Here is an 18,601-nt window from a genome sequence, read left to right on the forward strand (position 1 = left end):
CAAATCAGAAGCCTGTCTCTTGTTTTTATTGTGTGTGTACTGTTCAATATTAGAACGTCTATTGTCATAAACCAATAGTTTTATCGATTATCGATTATGAGTTATGAATTATGGTTTAGTTTTTGTTGCATCGCCTTCGTTAGAAGGAAGCAGTTTTTTGGGGATATAAATCGCCCAGAAAGCACCATCCCAGACCAAATCGTAGCAGTATTATTGTTACTGTCTTTCAAAGTTGCTCTAAAGATTACGGTTTAACTATATAGCTTTAATCTAAATGACAACAAAATGTAGCCTTATGAAGTAGATGATGACCACTAATACACAACGCGGTTATAGTAGACAGTTCGTGGAGGAAGCGATCGTAGGGTGGTGTTTTCAGTCAATGTGGCGTATTGAATAAAACAAACCAGATTGTAGGCAGAAAAATTAATTTAATATCAAAAGAAATGTAGAAACAATGACAGGATTAATATTGGGTGTTAAGTCAATGTTAATATCACATTTGCATATTTAATAAGTATGTATATTGCACTCCAATGTTCAATGTATAAGGAATTGCACTTATTGCCTTCGGTCGGGAGAACAGTACTCTTGATCATTCTAGCTGATGTTGTGTCCACAATAAAATAACGAATCCAACCCCATTGGGAAAAAAACATCCTTCACTGTGTTTAGTATGTTTACCCACATATCTTCAGTTATAATACCTTGCAGTCCGAATTCTCATTGTTTTCTATCAGTAAAGACGCACAGGTAAGGAAGAGTACATCAATATAATTCGCTTTATAAGTATTTACGTAATCATTATAGTACGTGGCCAATGAAATGTTTACACAACAGCTATGATACGCCCCAAACAAAAATTAACACGCCACACAAAGAATTTGTCGCACACATCTTTACACAACAAATTTAGGACGCCACAAACATCACTTAACACAATTTAACACGCCAACCAGTATATTACTTTACACTTTTACATAACACAAATAATGAACGGTACATAAATATTTACCCTAAATATCAATATAACACACGACACTTATAACACTTATATAACACACCGCTAGAGTTATTGTTCATCGTGCAAATCCTACTCATCACCTAAATATTAATCAAACAAATATTTTGCGCCACAAAATTTATTTAAATCAACTTAAATTATTTTACTCAACAATTTAGCTCACCATACAATTTTATACGCAACACGAATAATGCCACAGTAATGTCGCCATACAAGCGCAGGTATTCATGTCTCAATATGATTTTATTTAATTGTTTATTTTTCGCCAACTACTTCTATTTCAATTACCCCTGTGACGTCACATATTTGTTTACATTGAAAACATGCGATTATCTCCCTTCTTCCAGCACGCCTTGGCTTTATCTGAATTGTCTCCCTTATTTCTTCATCCGGAGCAATAGATTTTCTAAAACAGATTAAAACACTCACCATCTTAAAAGATACACCCACTTAGTATCAAGTTGAGTACAGCGTATTTAACGACCGACCTATGATAGCTAGTCGAAATATATTAATAATGATGTCATGAAGACATCTTCAGACGTATTGCTATTAGTTCTTAAAATGGATATAACTTTGATTAAAGATGAATGCATATTGGGCTGTGTATTGAATATTTATATCTTATATTTAATTTTGTCTGATACGATTGGAGTTTGAATGTATATCTTGTGTTCACGGGAGAAAACATTGGAACTTTGGTAGAGGTTGAAATAATTATAATTGTAGGTCTGCTTGTCTTTTGAAAGGTACTGAAAAGCGAGGTGTTTATTTAATGTATGCCGTGGTGTTATCTTAACATGAATCTGGGTCCCTTGTTAAATGGAGTCTAGTTTCCGTTAATCAGGACTACAAATCATTTAAACCAAATACTTTCGGGGGAGAAATGACGATGCTGAGACTTACTTGATCTTGACTGCGGATGGTTTATGCATGCCCGGCCCTTCCAGGTTGATGTACCCCCCAGACAGTGGTACAGACAGTGTATTCACAAGTTTTATTATTACGTCCAGGGGTTTCCCAACCGTGGCCGTCCCCTCCGCCTGAAAAAGTGAAAATGTTATAGTCACTTCCGAAGAGTTCCTTTCCATTCAAAGTTTTCATATTGCCTTTCGTTATCGAAAATATGTCCAGAAATTCTTCGCCGTTTATCCGCCTGAACGACGTGTCAGACTGAAGTTTGACGATTAACGTCAACATTCTTTGGTAAGACGTTATAGGGAATACACACCTATAATATAAATTCTATATAACCGCTAGAAATGTGTTAGTAGCTATCTCTTACATCCACTGACTTTTTGATGTGCCATGTTGATAAAAATTAAGATTTATAAACACTTTGGTGCTTCTCTTCTGAATGTATACAATGTTACAGGTTACCTTAAGGTCGAGGTTGGGGTGCTCGGCTCTAAATATGTCCCTTCTGATGAAGTGCTGGCCGGTTTCCTTGACTGTTGCCATGACGTAAATGCTCACGTGGCTGTCTGGGTCAATATTGTTGATGTAGTCAGCGCATTTAACAGTTAATGAAAGTTCACCGTCTGTAAAAACCAATATATACTTTACAATCAATGGCTCTGACTGATGGATGGAAAGATAGTAAACCTAACGCTGACATGATCTACCCGATTCTGATTGGTGGAAGACTCTGATTGGTGGAAGATTCTGATTGGTGGAAGACTCTGATAGATGGAACAATACAATTAGAATATCACATGACCTCAGAGAGGTGAATATCTTGGATTTTAATCAAAACTCTACCTAAAGAGGGCAATTCAACTTTTCCACCCCAAGGGTTGAGATTTCTATGCTATTCACTCAATGTAGAAAACAACTATTCTGCTTTCACTTATTCTAGGTTCATGCCGGTGATCTTCTTGAAATCAGATAAATACCATCGGTGAAGGAAGTCTACCTCATACCTTTGAAAACGATACCTATATCATTTTATTGACGGATGTTATTAGACATTTTAGTTCTGATTATACATTGTACTACTTAGGACAAGACAATAGTTAGTTTTGTATGCGTCTCTTTGGCGAGGAGCAAGTCAAATATGCAAGGAGTGCGCATTCTTCCGGTTCAGAAAATCTTTCGGGAAACATGTTTTACAATGGAAGGCGATTAAGTGAATAGGGTATATACCCGAGGTTAATTGGTAGTATATAATACACACAGGAATAACATGGAATCCGGTGATTGATAATGAAATTCATAGACGTCTTGACGTTAATAAAGGTGGCATATCCTAGCAGGCGATGACTGAAGGAAGACTATGATTGTACTGTATACCCTGACTGACGATTGGAGGACATTATAATATATCAGATGAGGATTGTACTGTATACCCTGACTGACGATTGGAGGACATTATAACCTATCAGATGAGGATTGTACTGTATACCCTGACGATTGGAGGACATTATAACCTATCAGGTGAGGATTGTACTGTATACCCTGACTGACGATTGGAGGCCATTATAATCTACCAGATGAGGACTGTACTGTATACCCTGACGATTGGAGGACATTATAACCTATCAGGTGAGGACTGTACTGTATACCCTGACTGACGATTGGAGGACATTATAACCTATCAGATGAGGATTGTACTGTATACCCTGACTGACGATTGGAGGACATTATAATCTATCAGATGAGGATTGTACTGTATACCCTGACTGACGATTGGAGGACATTATAATCTATCAGATGAGGATTGTACTGTATACCCTGACTGACGATTGGAGGACAGTATAACCTACCAGATGAGGATTGTACTGTATACCCTGACTGACGATTGGAGGACATTATAACCTACCAGATGAGGACTGTACTGTATACCCTGACTGACGATTGGAGGACATTATAATCTATCAGATGAGGATTGTACTGTATACCCTGACTGACGATTGGAGGACAGTATAACCTACCAGATGAGGATTGTACTGTATACCCTGACTGACGATTGGAGGACATTATAACCTACCAGATGAGGACTGTAATGTATACCCTGACTGACGATTGGAGGACAGTATAACCTACCAGATGAGGATTGTACTGTATACCCTGACTGACGATTGGAGGACATTATAACCTACCAGATGAGGATTGTACTGTATACCCTGACTGACGATTGGAGGACAGTATAACCTACCAGATGAGGATTGTACTGTATACCGTGACTGACGATTGGAGGACATTATAATCTATCAGATGAGGATTGTACTGTATACCCTGACTGACGATTGGAGGACATTATAACCTATCAGATGAGGATCGTACTATATACCCTGACTGACGATTGGAGGACATTATAACCTATCAGATGAGGACTGTACTGTATACCCTGACTGACGATTGGAGGACATTATAATCTACCAGATGAGGATTGTACTGTATACCCTGACTGACGATTGGAGGACATTATAACCTATCAGATGAGGATTGTACTGTATACCCTGACTTATGATTGGAGGACATTATAACCTATCAGATGAGGACTGTACTGTATACCCTGACGATTGGAGGACATTATAATCTATCAGATGAGGATTGTACTGTATACCCTGACTGATGATTGGAGGACACCCTGACTGATGATTGGAGGACATTATAATGTATCAGATGAGGATTGTACTGTATACCCTGACTGATGATTGGAGGACATTATAATCTATCAGATGAGGATTGTACTGTTTACCCTGACTGATGATTGGAGGACATTATAACCTATCAGATGAGGATTGTACTGTATACCCTGACTGACGATTGGAGGACATTATAACCTATCAGATGAGGATTGTACTGTATACCCTGACTGATGATTGGAGGACATTATAACCTATCAGATGAGGACTGTACTGTATACCCTGACGATTGGAGGACATTATAATCTATCAGATGAGGATTGTACTGTATACCCTGACTGACGATTGGAGGATATTATAACCTATCAGATGAGGATTATACTGTATACCCTGACTGATGATTGGAGGACACCCTGACTGATGATTGGAGGACATTATAATCTACCAGATGAGGATTGTACTGTTTACCCTGACAGACGATTGGAGGACATTATAATGTATCAGATGAGGATTGTACTGTATACCCTGACTGATGATTGGAGGACATTATAATCTATCAGATGAGGATTGTACTGTTTACCCTGACTGACGATTGGAGGACATTATAACCTATCAGATGAGGATTGTACTGTATACCCTGACTGACGATTGGAGGACATTATAATCTATCAGATGAGGATTGTACTGTATACCCTGACTGACGATTGGAGGACATTATAACCTACCAGATGAGGATTGTACTGTATACCCTGACTGACGATTGGAGGACATTATAACCTACTAAATGAGGATTGTACTGTATACCCTGACTGACGATTGGAGGACATTATAATCTATCAGGTGAGGATTGTACTGTATACCCTGACTGACGATTGGAGGACATTATAACCTATCAGATGAGGATTGTACTGTATACCCTGACTGACGATTGGATGACATTATAACCTATCAGATGAGGACTGTACTGTATACCCTGACTGATGATTGGAGGACATTATAACCTACCAGATGAGGATTGTACTGTATACCCTGACTGACGATTGGAGGACATTATAATCTATCAGATGAGGATTGTACTGTATACCCTGACTGACGATTGGAGGACATTATAACCTATCAGATGAGGATTGTACTGTATGCCCTGACTGATGATTGGAGGACATTATAACCTACCAGATGAGGATTGTACTGTGTACCCTGACTGACGATTGGAGGACATTATAATCTATCAGATGAGGATTGTGTTGTATACCCTGACTGACGATTGGAGGACATTATAATCTATCAGATGAGGATTGTACTGTATACCCTGACTGATGATTGGAGGACATTATAACCTACCAGATGAGGATTGTACTGTGTACCCTGACTGACGATTGGAGGACATTATAACCTTTCAGGTGAGGATTGTACTGTATACCGTGACTGACGATTTGAGGACATTATAATCTATCAGATGAGGATTGTACTGTATACCCTGACGATTGGAGGACATTATAATCTATCAGATGAGGATTGTACTGTATACCCTGACTGACGATTAGAGGACATTATAATCTATCAGATGAGGATTGTACTGTATACCGTGACTGATGATTGGAGGACATTATAACCTATCAGGTGAGGATTGTACTGTATACCCTGACTGACGATTGGAGGACATTATAACCTATCAGATGAGGATCGTACTATATACCCTGACTGACGATTGGAGGACATTATAACCTATCAGATGAGGACTGTACTGTATACCCTGACTGACGATTGGAGGACATTATAATCTACCAGATGAGGATTGTACTGTATACCCTGACTGACGATTGGAGGACATTATAACCTATCAGATGAGGATTGTACTGTATACCCTGACTTATGATTGGAGGACATTATAACCTATCAGATGAGGACTGTACTGTATACCCTGACGATTGGAGGACATTATAATCTATCAGATGAGGATTGTACTGTATACCCTGACTGACGATTGGAGGATATTATAACCTATCAGATGAGGATTGTACTGTATACCCTGACTGATGATTGGAGGACACCCTGACTGATGATTGGAGGACATTATAATGTATCAGATGAGGATTGTACTGTATACCCTGACTGATGATTGGAGGACATTATAATCTATCAGATGAGGATTGTACTGTTTACCCTGACTGATGATTGGAGGACATTATAACCTATCAGATGAGGATTGTACTGTATACCCTGACTGACGATTGGAGGACATTATAACCTATCAGATGAGGATTGTACTGTATACCCTGACTGATGATTGGAGGACATTATAACCTATCAGATGAGGACTGTACTGTATACCCTGACGATTGGAGGACATTATAATCTATCAGATGAGGATTGTACTGTATACCCTGACTGACGATTGGAGGATATTATAACCTATCAGATGAGGATTATACTGTATACCCTGACTGATGATTGGAGGACACCCTGACTGATGATTGGAGGACATTATAATCTACCAGATGAGGATTGTACTGTTTACCCTGACAGACGATTGGAGGACATTATAATGTATCAGATGAGGATTGTACTGTATACCCTGACTGATGATTGGAGGACATTATAATCTATCAGATGAGGATTGTACTGTTTACCCTGACTGATGATTGGAGGACATTATAACCTATCAGATGAGGATTGTACTGTATACCCTGACTGACGATTGGAGGACATTATAATCTATCAGATGAGGATTGTACTGTATACCCTGACTGACGATTGGAGGACATTATAACCTACCAGATGAGGATTGTACTGTATACCCTGACTGACGATTGGAGGACATTATAACCTACTAAATGAGGATTGTACTGTATACCCTGACTGACGATTGGAGGACATTATAATCTATCAGGTGAGGATTGTACTGTATACCCTGACTGACGATTGGAGGACATTATAACCTATCAGATGAGGATTGTACTGTATACCCTGACTGACGATTGGATGACATTATAACCTATCAGATGAGGACTGTACTGTATACCCTGACTGATGATTGGAGGACATTATAACCTACCAGATGAGGATTGTACTGTATACCCTGACTGACGATTGGAGGACATTATAATCTATCAGATGAGGATTGTACTGTATACCCTGACTGACGATTGGAGGACATTATAACCTATCAGATGAGGATTGTACTGTATACCCTGACTGATGATTGGAGGACATTATAACCTACCAGATGAGGATTGTACTGTGTACCCTGACTGAGGATTGGAGGACATTATAATCTATCAGATGAGGATTGTGTTGTATACCCTGACTGACGATTGGAGGACATTATAATCTATCAGATGAGGATTGTACTGTATACCCTGACTGATGATTGGAGGACATTATAACCTACCAGATGAGGATTGTACTGTGTACCCTGACTGACGATTGGAGGACATTATAACCTTTCAGGTGAGGATTGTACTGTATACCGTGACTGACGATTTGAGGACATTATAATCTATCAGATGAGGATTGTACTGTATACCCTGACGATTGGAGGACATTATAATCTATCAGATGAGGATTGTACTGTATACCCTGACTGACGATTGGAGGACATTATAATCTATCAGATGAGGATTGTACTGTATACCCTGACTGATGATTGGAGGACATTATAACCTATCAGGTGAGGATTGTACTGTATACCCTGACTGACGATTGGAGGACATTATAACCTATCGGATGAGGATTGTACTGTATACCATGACTGATGATTGGAGGACAGTATAACCTATCAGATGAGGATTGTACTGTATACCGTGACTGACGATTGGAGGACATTATAATGTATCAGATGAGGATTGTACTGTATACCCTGACTGACGATTGGAGGACATTATAATCTATCAGGTGAGGATTGTACTGTATACCCTGACTGACGATTGGATAACATTATAACCTATCAGATGAGGATTGTACTGTATACCCTGACTGACGATTGGATGACATTATAACCTATCAGATGAGGACTGTACTGTATACCCTGACTGACGATTGGAGGACAGTATAACCTACCAGATGAGGATTGTACTGTATACCCTGACTGACGATTGGAGGACATTATAACCTACCAGATGAGGATTGTACTGTATACCCTGACTGACGATTGGAGGACAGTATAACCTACCAGATGAGGATTGTACTGTATACCGTGACTGACGATTGGAGGACATTATAATCTATCAGATGAGGATTGTACTGTATACCCTGACTGACGATTGGAGGACATTATAACCTATCAGATGAGGATCGTACTATATACCCTGACTGACGATTGGAGGACATTATAACCTATCAGATGAGGACTGTACTGTATACCCTGACTGACGATTGGAGGACATTATAATCTACCAGATGAGGATTGTACTGTTTACCCTGACAGACGATTGGAGGACATTATAATCTACCAGATGAGGATTGTACTGTATACCCTGACTGACGATTGGAGGACATTATAACCTATCAGATGAGGATTGTACTGTATACCCTGACTGATGATTGGAGGACATTATAACCTATCAGATGAGGACTGTACTGTATACCCTGACGATTGGAGGACATTATAATCTATCAGATGAGGATTGTACTGTATACCCTGACTGACGATTGGAGGATATTATAACCTATCAGATGAGGATTGTACTGTATACCCTGACTGATGATTGGAGGACACCCTGACTGATGATTGGAGGACATTATAATGTATCAGATGAGGATTGTACTGTATACCCTGACTGATGATTGGAGGACATTATAATCTATCAGATGAGGATTGTACTGTTTACCCTGACTGATGATTGGAGGACATTATAACCTATCAGATGAGGATTGTACTGTATACCCTGACTGACGATTGGAGGACATTATAACCTATCAGATGAGGACTGTACTGTATACCCTGACTGACGATTGGAGGACATTATAATCTACCAGATGAGGATTGTACTGTTTACCCTGACAGACGATTGGAGGACATTATAATGTATCAGATGAGGATTGAACTGTATACCCTGACTGATGATTGGAGGACATTATAATCTATCAGATGAGGATTGTACTGTTTACCCTGACTGATGATTGGAGGACATTATAACCTATCAGATGAGGATTGTACTGTATACCCTGACTGACGATTGGAGGACATTATAATCTATCAGATGAGGATTGTACTGTATACCCTGACTGACGATTGGAGGACATTATAACCTACCAGATGAGGATTGTACTGTATACCCTGACTGACGATTGGAGGACATTATAACCTACTAGATGAGGATTGTACTGTATACCCTGACTGACGATTGGAGGACATTATAATCTATCAGGTGAGGATTGTACTGTATACCCTGACTGACGATTGGAGGACATTATAACCTATCAGATGAGGATTGTACTGTATAACCTGACTGACGATTGGATGACATTATAACCTATCAGATGAGGACTGTACTGTATACCCTGACTGATGATTGGAGGACATTATAACCTACCAGATGAGGATTGTACTGTATACCCTGACTGACGATTGGAGGACATTATAATCTATCAGATGAGGATTGTACTGTATACCCTGACTGACGATTGGAGGACATTATAACCTATCAGATGAGGATTGTACTGTATACCCTGACTGATGATTGGAGGACATTATAACCTACCAGATGAGGATTGTACTGTGTACCCTGACTGACGATTGGAGGACATTATAATCTATCAGATGAGGATTGTGTTGTATACCCTGACTGACGATTGGAGGACATTATAATCTATCAGATGAGGATTGTACTGTATACCCTGACTGATGATTGGAGGACATTATAACCTACCAGATGAGGATTGTACTGTGTACCCTGACTGACGATTGGAGGACATTATAACCTTTCAGGTGAGGATTGTACTGTATACCGTGACTGACGATTTGAGGACATTATAATCTATCAGATGAGGATTGTACTGTATACCCTGACGATTGGAGGACATTATAATCTATCAGATGAGGATTGTACTGTATACCCTGACTGACGATTGGAGGACATTATAATCTATCAGATGAGGATTGTACTGTATACCCTGACTGACGATTGGATAACATTATAACCTATCAGATGAGGATTGTACTGTATACCCTGACTGACGATTGGATGACATTATAACCTATCAGATGAGGACTGTACTGTATACCCTGACTGATGATTGGAGGACATTATAACCTACCAGATGAGGATTGTACTGTATACCCTGACTGACGATTGGAGGACATTATAATCTATCAGATGAGGATTGTACTGTATACCCTGACTGACGATTGGAGGACATTATAACCTATCAGATGAGGATTGTACTGTATACCCTGACTGATGATTGGAGGACATTATAACCTACCAGATGAGGATTGTACTGTGTACCCTGACTGACGATTGGAGGACATTATAATCTATCAGATGAGGATTGTACTGTATACCCTGACTGACGATTGGAGGACATGATAACCTATCAGATGAGGATTGTACTGTATACCCTGACTGATGATTGGAGGACATTATAACCTATCAGGTGAGGATTGTACTGTATACCCTGACTGACGATTGGAGGACATTATAACCTACCAGATGAGGATTGTACTGTGTACCCTGACTGACGATTGGAGGACATTATAACCTTTCAGGTGAGGATTGTACTGTATACCGTGACTGACGATTGGAGGACATTATAATCTATCAGATGAGGATTGTACTGTATACCCTGACTGACGATTGGAGGACATTATAACCTATCGGATGAGGATTGTACTGTATACCCTGACTGACGATTGGAGGACATTATAATCTATCAGATGAGGATTGTACTGTATACCGTGACTGATGATTGGAGGACATTATAACCTATCAGGTGAGGATTGTACTGTATACCCTGACTGACGATTGGAGGACATTATAACCTATCGGATGAGGATTGTACTGTATACCGTGACTGATGATTGGAGGACATTATAACCTATCAGATGAGGATTGTACTGTATACCGTGACTGACGATTGGAGGACATTATAATGTATCAGATGAGGATTGTACTGTATACCCTGACTGACGATTGGAGGACATTATAATCTATCAGGTGAGGATTGTACTGTATACCCTGACTGACGATTGGAGGACATTATAATGTATCAGATGAGGATTGTACTGTATACCCTGACTGACGATTGGAGGACATTATAATCTACCAGATGAGGATTGTACTGTATACCCTGACTGACGATTGGAGGACATTATAACCTATCAGATGAGGATTGTACTGTATACCCTGACGATTGGAGGACATTATAATCTATCAGATGAGGATTGTACTGTATACCCTGACGATTGGAGGACATTATAACCTATCAGATGAGGATTGTACTGTATACCCTGACTGACGATTGGAGGACATTATAACCTATCAGGTGAGGATTGTACTGTATACCCTGACTGACGATTGGAGGACATTATAATGTATCCGCTTTTGATTGGTGGATTGAATACCCTAACCGACGATGACTTGAGGACATAATAACCCATATGCTACCTGAAGCCGGTTCCAAGATGTTGGTTGCGGTGCTCTCTCGGAGTTCAGTGGCGGGAACTGACGTGTACTTTGTTGAAATGGCTGTGATGTTTCCTTCCACCACTCTACTCTCAACGCTCGTGTTGCGCATGCACAAGCTGATATGAATATCGCCATTTTTCTTCATCTCACCGTTGCATGTAAAGTCTACATCAGAGACTGTCGGACTTTTAATAGAATTCCAGTTACGGCACGCTAGGTTGTTGGCCCTGCCCATGGCGGCGGTGTACTCCTGGGAATCTGTTAGGGCCGGTTACATGGAATTATGTATACAAGATAAATTAGTTAATTCTAAGCTATAGTTACACTGACAATGTAACGTAACACCCCTCCCACTATATTCTAACATTTAGTTAAGCTCATTTCGATTTTCCTGATTTCCCTTTCGTAATTCTACAATGTTGGCCATTAGCATCACTGACTAGAAGGGCCAGTTGTATACAGTGTTATGTATATTGGATAGTAATTTTTTCCATTACTAAATTCATGTTTAAATGTGGTGATGTTTAACTGCGAGTTTCGTATAATCTTTGAAACCTTTACGCTATGAGGTGAACACGCTGGCAACAGTTATACTGTTTCTCTACATGCGCTCTACGGTCGCATTGGTATTAAATCACAATATCCTGTCAAAAATGCATGTGCTTTCTCTGATGACGTGTTCTGACATACATTTTCTATGACGTACACATGTACCTGTGCGATGTTTGTAGTAGTGGGTGACGTCCTCCCGGGAGATGGTGGACGCTGCCTTGGTACTTATACTGTGCCCGGCGATGTCACGTTCCTCCTTTATAGGTTCCATATTTCCCTCTGAATCCACGGTCCAGTGAACACGAGTACCATTTACCTCCGCAAAAAGAAACTTGGCATCAAAGCCCAGATATAGCTCCCCGTCCCGGATGGCCTTTACTGAAGCGGGTCCGCAGGTAAATACACCTGAATACAGACAACAAATGAGTAATAAAGACGGTTTTATAGAGGGGAGGGGGAGACAGGAGGGACGGAGGGAGTCTGACAGTGAGAGTGAGTAATAAAGACGGTTTTATAGAGGGGAGAGGGAAGACAGGAGGGACGGAGAGAGTCTGACAGTGAGAGTGAGTAATAAAGACGGTTTTATAGAGGGGAGGGGGAGACAGGAGGGACGGAGAGAGTCTGACAGTGAGGGTGAGTAATAAAGACGGTTTTATAGGGGGGAGGGTAAGAGCGTGACTAGGGGGAGGGTAAGAGCGTGACACGAGGGACGGAGAGACTCTGACAGGAATGTTCAGATTTGTATGGACCAATCAAAATGCTTCTTATTAATGAATTTCTTCGTCTGAAATGTAGAAACGGTATACCACGATGGTTGCGCACAAGTTTCGGCATGGTTTAATTTGCTATCTGAGAACTTGCCAAACAAACCAAAGAACATACTAAACGACGCCTCTGATTGGTTAAATTTTCCGTAGCCATTTTCTATAGAACCAATCGGATTACTGGATTTGGTTCAGGAATACAAAACTTGTTATGCCAGTGCCCCAAGGGGATCGATCGAAGCTACATGTATGCGAAGACAAATCACGATGTCCATGTAACAGGTAAACAACCCTCGATACAATTCAATTCAATTTTATTCTATTTTGAGCTTACAGAACAATAGATACAGAGTGACATACGTATTCAGAGATAAACTACTTGACAGACGTGTTTACTCTTTACCGATCTATGATCGATTTTGTTAATATATCATTCAAAAGGTAACAGACAGCTCACGTGATTGTCAGAAAATCTATACTGTTTGGAGAAATGACAGGATCCGTTTGACAATGACGATGATTAAAATCATACCAAATGTTGTAAAGGATTTAAAGATATAAGTACTGTATCCCAGTTTGTCTGATAATAGTAGATCACGTGATGGACGGACCACGACTAGCTATTATCCGGAAATACACATGATATGTATCGCTGTGTATACGGCCGGACAACACATGCCATCATTCAATGCAACAATTTCCAGACAATTTATCTGTCTCCCAGAATCAACATAACTATAATGCCGTGAGCTCTCGTAAACATCTCCGCTATTTCTTTTTTGCTCAAGTCTAAGACAGAGGAAGATAATCCCCAGAGGCGGGTACGGGGACATAGTGACTGTAAGTGGACATACGTTATAGAACTGTGTAACAGAATTAGCGTGTTTACTTGTCGAGTAACAAACAGAGAATAGTCTAAGTGATTTGGAGGTTGTGATACAGGGTTAGAACAATGATTATTGGGATCCCAACGCCAGCTTAATAAGCACTTTATGGTGTAGGAAATGTATCAAAACAAATCGGCAAATGTTTAAAAATACAAACATTAAAATCAATCGATATGTTGTTTATGTATCTCCTCTCTGTCCCCAGGGAAATTAACCCACAATCATGTTCCCAGTCAGTATACTCCTGTACCTTATCATACCTCCCCTCACCCTCCCCACTGTACCCCAGTCAGTATACTCCTGTACCTTATCATACCTCCCCTCACCCTCCACACTGTACCCCAGTCAGTATACCCCTGTACCTTATCATACCTCCCCTCACCCTCCACACTGTACCCCAGTCAGTATACTACTGTACCTTATCATACCTCCCCTCACCCTCCACACTGTACCCCAGTCAGTATACTGATGTACCTTATCATACCTCCCCTCACCCTCCCCACTGTACCCCAGTCAGTATACTCCTGTACCTTATCATACCTCCCCTCACCCTCCCCACTGTACCCCAGTCAGTATACTCCTGTACCTTATCATACCTCCCCTCACCCTCCCCACTGTACCCCAGTCAGTATACTCATGTACCTTATCATACCTTCCCTCACCCTCCCCACTGTACCCCAGTCAGTATACTCGTGTACCTTATCATACCTTCCCTCATCCTCCACACTGTACCCCAGTCAGTATACTCCTGTACCTTAGCATACCTCCCCTCACCCTCCCCACTGTACCCCAGTCAGTATACTCCTGTACCTTATCATACCTCCCCTCACCCTCCCCACTGTACCCCAGTTAGTATACTCCTGTACCTTATCATACCTCCCCTCACCCTCCCCACTGTACCCCAGTCAGTATACTCCTGTACCTAAGTTTCCCTCGCCCCTCCCCACTGTACCCCAGTCAGTATACTCCTGTACCTTATCTAAGTTTCCCTCGCCCCTCCCCACTGTACCCCAGTCAGTATACTCCTGTACCTTATCATACCTCCCCTCACCCTCCCCACTGTACCCCAGTCAGTATACTCCTGTACCTTATCATACCTCCCCTCGCCCCTCCCCACTGTACCCCAGTCAGTATACTCCTGTACCTAAGTTTCCCTCGCCCCTCCCTACTGTACCCCAGTCAGTATACTCCTGTACCTTATCTAAGTTTCCCTCGCCCCTCCTTACTGTACACCAGTCAGTATACTCCTGTACCTTATCATACCTCCCCTCACCCTCCCCACTGTACCCCAGTCAGTATACACCTGTACCTTACCTAAGTTTCCCTCGCCCCTCCCCACTGTACCCCAGTTAGTATACTCCTGTACCTAAGTTTCCCTCGCCCCTCCCCACTGTACCCCAGTCAGTATACTCCTGTACCTTATCTAAGTTTCCCTCGCCCCTCCCTACTGTACCCCAGTCAGTATACTCCTGCACCTTATCTAAGTTTCCCTCGCCCCTCCCTACTGTACCATATTTAGTATAATCCTGTACCTTATCTAAGTTTCCCTCGCCCCTCCCCACTGTACCCCAGTTAGTATACTCCTGTACCTAAGTTTCCCTCGCCCCTCCCCACTGTACCCCAGTCAGTATACTCCTGCACCTTATCTAAGTTTCCCTCGCCCCTCCCCACTGTACCATATTTAGTATACTCCTGTACCTTATCTAAGTTTCCCTCGCCCCTCCCCACTGTACCCCAGTCAGTATACTCCTGTACCTTATCATACCTCCCCTCACCCTCCCCACTGTACCCCAGTCAGTATACTCCTGTACCTTATCTAAGTTTCCCTCGCCCCTCCCTACTGTACCATATTTAGTATAATCCTGCCCTTCATCTTACCTCCTCACTTTCCCCCAGAGATCTCGTCCTATTCGACTGATTCCCATCATGACTAGTTACAGACACATTCCGGACCACTCTATCTTGATTTAATGCACTCTATTGATTTAAATCTTTTTTTTCAAAACACATCAAGTCTACTAAATGGTTTTACGTAACGACCGCTTGTAGACATTCTATGCATGTCGTGTTACGAAGAAATCCTATGGGCATTCTGTTTCTGCAATTGTAGCCAATCATAGCTAAATGACTTGCATTTGTCTTGTTAAACCATGGGTTGTTTACAAACGCACGAGGGACTATCTATGACGTGTTCAATACTAGTAGCATCCAAAACACATAGTACAAAACTCGATATATGTTTCAAATGTTACAACCCGTGAAATATCTCACCGGTTTTAGAGATTGCTTTCAAGATAAATATGAAATGCCTTTCTGTACTTTTGGGAAAACATTGCGTCAGAATCTATCACAGCAAGATTACATTCAAAACGGTTTCTATCGCCAGTTTGTGGTCTTATTGTTGTGGGAGACGTTATTTCCAAACATACTTAAGAGAACTAAAGCACTTTTGTCCGAGTCGGTTTGGTCATATAACAAGAGTTCGCCGTCAACCTACCCTCATCTCTATCTAGAATGTGTCTTTGATGTAATTGCCTTTTGTTGAAAGCCATATTTTTTCAGTGGGTTTGAGAATAGATTTTAGCCGTCTTTTTGTCATGATTGCGCATTAGAGTCGTTTGCACTAACTACCTTCATAACACTCTTGAGGAGTCGGGTCGTAGGCCTGCCAACCGTCGTAACCACTGGGGAGATCCGAACGGCGAAACCAAGACTCGTTCCACACGTGAAAATCCCTACAAAATAAAACGTGGAAAGATATTACTGACGATAGGAAATATGCACTCTCAGTACAAAATTATACAGATTCTTAAAACCCCGTACACCTTGATGAAGAATATCACTGGAAGTTCATAAGAGATATCTAACAGTATCTTCAGACACTGACGGTTTGGTATTCTGTTGATAATGAAAAACCTTCCATGTATGATAACTAGCACTCGGAACACCTCGGCCGATTCTCTACGGTCATCTAACCGTAGAGAATCGGCCGAGGTGTTCCGAGTGTGATAACTAGGCCTATTGCAAAGACAAGGGAGATAATTTGTAAACAAAAAATGAAGTTCCCCTTGTCCAGGTGGTGGCCTATATGTCGGGCTTTCTGATTGGTCAATTATTTTGGTATATTCTAATATAGAATGAATATTTTTTTTATATATTTCACTGGTATACCAGTACACGAATATTTCAAATCCTTGGTGTCCGGAGTACTCAACTGGACTTGGGGATAACATGTGACTACATGTTCGGTGGATAACCGATGTGTCTGTTCCAATAATTGTCCGCTAGATGTCGTCAGTGTGCCACATATTTTTTCTTTTTTTTTTTGCGTATTTCACTTATCAGTGATTTGAAATTCTCGAAGTTATTTAATCATATACAATGTATTGGATATATTAATTACATGTACCATATTGTATCGTTCATCATTTTCCTTGGCTTGCCACTCTCCGCCCAAAAGTTGTCGATCTGAGTGCTGAAGTCACTGTCATGCGCAGATTTGAAGTTGGTCACACATCTTGTAGGTATTCCAAGGGCGCGGAACACTGCGACATCAAGCAAAGAAAGGATTATTGGTGTACAGAAGGACTCTGAATCAAGAATTGAATATAAAGAACAACGAGTTTTTGTTTCGGAAATGAAAATTGTCCATGGCTTCAACCACTGGACTGATAAAATCCTACCATGGCAAAAAGTTATTCTTTTAAAATAAGTATTGAACGGTTGGCTACAAGGTTACATATAGAAAAACAAGCACCTGTTGTGGCAACGGCAGCAAATGTCCAGCATTGTCCAAACTTAACGCCCTTTCTCTTCTTTAAGAATTCTTCCAATATGGAGGCACTTCCGTTCCATGCGTACGGTGCAACACCATCGTCATATTTACCGGACCAGTTCCCGATCAGAACTCCTCCGTCCCGCTCGTTGTTGTTTATCTGAAGTAGGTGTAGATTGCGTTTAGTATTTACACATGACTTTTCATAAATTGATTTAATAACAGTATACATTTTGCCAGTGACCATATTTCTGGCTAACTTGTGGAACAATTTCTTGCGATAAAAACAAATCCTGAATTGTTTAGTGTTTAGAAATTCGTTTATGACGGTGCCTGTTCTTACTGTAGTTTACAAGCATGGACAGCTCTCCTGTTGATGAT

General features: G+C 40.9%; 1 protein-coding gene across 2 annotated transcripts in view; it reads right to left on the reverse strand.

Annotated features, from left to right (window-relative positions):
* Positions 1-411: 411 nt before the first annotated feature.
* LOC117337493 (protein-glutamine gamma-glutamyltransferase K-like) overlaps positions 412-18,601 on the reverse strand; it is a 79,104-nt gene continuing 60,914 nt past the window's right edge. For both annotated transcript variants that reach the window (XM_033898498.1, XM_033898499.1), the window contains 8 exons: positions 18,203-18,380; positions 17,855-17,990; positions 17,077-17,180; positions 12,957-13,199; positions 12,222-12,500; positions 2,405-2,565; positions 1,931-2,067; positions 412-1,430 (listed from right to left, as the gene is read on the reverse strand). In XM_033898498.1, coding sequence (XP_033754389.1) covers positions 1,280-1,430; positions 1,931-2,067; positions 2,405-2,565; positions 12,222-12,500; positions 12,957-13,199; positions 17,077-17,180; positions 17,855-17,990; positions 18,203-18,380 — 1,389 coding nt within the window. In that variant the 3' untranslated portion in view covers positions 412-1,279. The remainder of the gene's footprint in view (positions 1,431-1,930; positions 2,068-2,404; positions 2,566-12,221; positions 12,501-12,956; positions 13,200-17,076; positions 17,181-17,854; positions 17,991-18,202; positions 18,381-18,601) is intronic.

The sequence above is a fragment of the Pecten maximus genome, chromosome 11 (assembly GCF_902652985.1).
Source record: "Pecten maximus chromosome 11, xPecMax1.1, whole genome shotgun sequence".
Lineage (NCBI taxonomy): Eukaryota > Metazoa > Mollusca > Bivalvia > Pectinida > Pectinidae > Pecten > Pecten maximus.